This window comes from Octopus bimaculoides, chromosome 15 (genome assembly GCF_001194135.2).
Source record: "Octopus bimaculoides isolate UCB-OBI-ISO-001 chromosome 15, ASM119413v2, whole genome shotgun sequence".
Lineage (NCBI taxonomy): Eukaryota > Metazoa > Mollusca > Cephalopoda > Octopoda > Octopodidae > Octopus > Octopus bimaculoides.
The window spans coordinates 258,256-260,547 of record NC_068995.1 but is presented as its reverse complement, the minus strand read 5'-3'; the positions used below and the strand labels follow the sequence as shown (position 1 = coordinate 260,547).

General features: G+C 36.2%; 1 protein-coding gene across 1 annotated transcript in view; it reads left to right on the top strand.

The window, feature by feature from the left end:
* LOC106873739 (uncharacterized) overlaps nucleotides 1-2,292 on the top strand; it is a 139,567-nt gene that overhangs the window by 24,866 nt on the left and 112,409 nt on the right. Inside the window, exon 2 of the mRNA XM_052973463.1 lies at nucleotides 963-1,087. Coding sequence (XP_052829423.1) covers nucleotides 977-1,087 — 111 coding nt within the window. The 5' untranslated portion in view covers nucleotides 963-976. The remainder of the gene's footprint in view (nucleotides 1-962; nucleotides 1,088-2,292) is intronic.

The window sequence follows — 2,292 nt, the reverse complement described above, 5'->3', positions numbered from 1 at the left end:
AACTTTGGATGATCATAACTTTCAGAAAAATGGATATTTTTAATAAAATTGTCTCCGAATATGTGTTATATCATGTAGATTCCAAATATACAAAATTTTGGAGGCAAAGTGTTTTAGGATGGGTTGGGGTGGGGAATTTCGAAAATTTCACCAGAGTCCAATTCGTCTTAACTTTCAAGAAAATGGATATATTTTAATGAAATTCTCTACAAATATACCTCGGACTATATAGATTCCAAGGACATAGGAATTGGGGGGGGGGGACAATTTAGGGCTATTTTTGAGAACGGTTCCCCACACACTGGTATTTCTGAACAAGTCGTCCACATTTGTTTCATTTCCTCCGTCTTTCGTCTACAAAGAGGTTTCCAACCTCAACTCGATGTTTGCTATAAGAAATAACTCGACGAATCAATTTCATGGGACTGTTTCTCTCTTGTCTTTCAGTTTGGTGCATAAATTGAACATCGAACGAAATGCTTTGAGATATTTAGTTATAGCGCTTTATCTACCAAGATCAAATCCTACCGAAGTCAACTTTGTCTTTCAACCTTCCGAGGGACAATGAAATAAAGAACCAGTCAAATCGATAGAATTGTCCCAACCCCATCTTCGAATGTAGGCCTTGTACTGAGGTTAGGAATCCACATTGTTTAATAATGTCATTCAGATAAAGGCAGCAGTCTGGCAGAATCGTCAGAGCGTCTGACAAAATGGTATGCAACATTTCCTCTAGTTTTCAATGCTCCGAGTTCAAATCCTACCGTGGTCGACTTCGCCTTTCATTCATTCGAGGGTCGATAAAAGAAAGTTCCTGTATAGAACTGCGTCGACGTAATTAACTTTTACTCTAAAAATTATGCCTTAATTAGGAAACATTAAACTTCGAAATACCGAAAACTATTGATAATATGTAGAGTTGTCGTCCGTTATACGTTATTTGTCGTATGTTTATTTTGCAGTCAGTGGTCAACAGATGGCCGGAATGATGACCACTTCAATCGAAGACTTATCGCAATTACCTGTCTTGGAGGAAAATATCATTCTGAAACATTTACATGACAGATACTTACTGCAGAAATACTACGTAAGTCTTCTTTCTCTCCTTCTTCCTCTTTTTTATTATTATTATTATTATTATTATTATTATTATTATTATTAAGGCGGCGAGCTGGCAGAGACGTTAGCGCGCTGGACGAAAAGCGTTAATGGTATTTCGCTCGTCACTACGTTCTGAGTTCAAATTCCGCCGAGTTTCGACTTTACTTTTCATCCTTTTGGGGTCGATGAAATAAGTACCAGTTGAGTACTGGGGTCGATAAAATCGACTGGCCCCCTTACCCTAAATTTCAGGCTTTGTGCCTATAACAGAAACGGTTATTATTATTATTATTGCCTTTGCACAGTTTCTAATGCTGGAGATGTACTACGGTGTCAGTTGTTCACTTCCAGTGAACTAAGGTAACACCTCATATTTTTCGGGCACCTTCCGGAGTATTCGAGTGGTTCCAAGCAGTGCTGTTTTCTGCAAGTGCTCCACCCTTATTGCAACCCCTATTTGTTCCATGTACTTCTCAAGATTTTTATTCACTGTTTCCAGGGCTCCGACAATTATTGGTACTACTACCACCTTTTTCATCGACCACAACTGTCTTCACCTCCCAAGCTAACCTGTCATATCTATCGACTTTTCTTTCTTCCTTATCACATACCTTGTTGTCAGCTGGGTATGCTATATCTATGATCCAGCATCATTTGCTTGGTTTCTCAATTAACACTGTCTGGTTTCCCATTTTCTATCTCATGGTCGCACTGAATCATAAAATCCCATAGGATCTTTGCATTATCATTTTCGATGATGCCTACTTACCTACCTACCTACCGACCTACAAGCACTCAAACGTGCATATGTATGCACATACAAACATACGAGTATCCAGTTATATGTATATAAACCATGTTATTGTTTATATACAGAAAATATGTATATAGGCATGTGTGCGTATGTTTGAGTGTGTCTATGCATGTGTATGTAATGTATATGTGTATGTATGTATATACATATATATATATGTATATATATGTACATATGTAAATGTGTACATATATATTTATACATTTACATCTATACATGTATTTATTTATGTATGTATATACACATATATATGATCATATGATCTCTCTCTCTCTCTCTCTTTCTCTCTCTCTTTCTCTTTCTCTCTCTCTCTCTCTATATATATATATATATCTATCTATATATATATATATATATATATATATATATATATATAT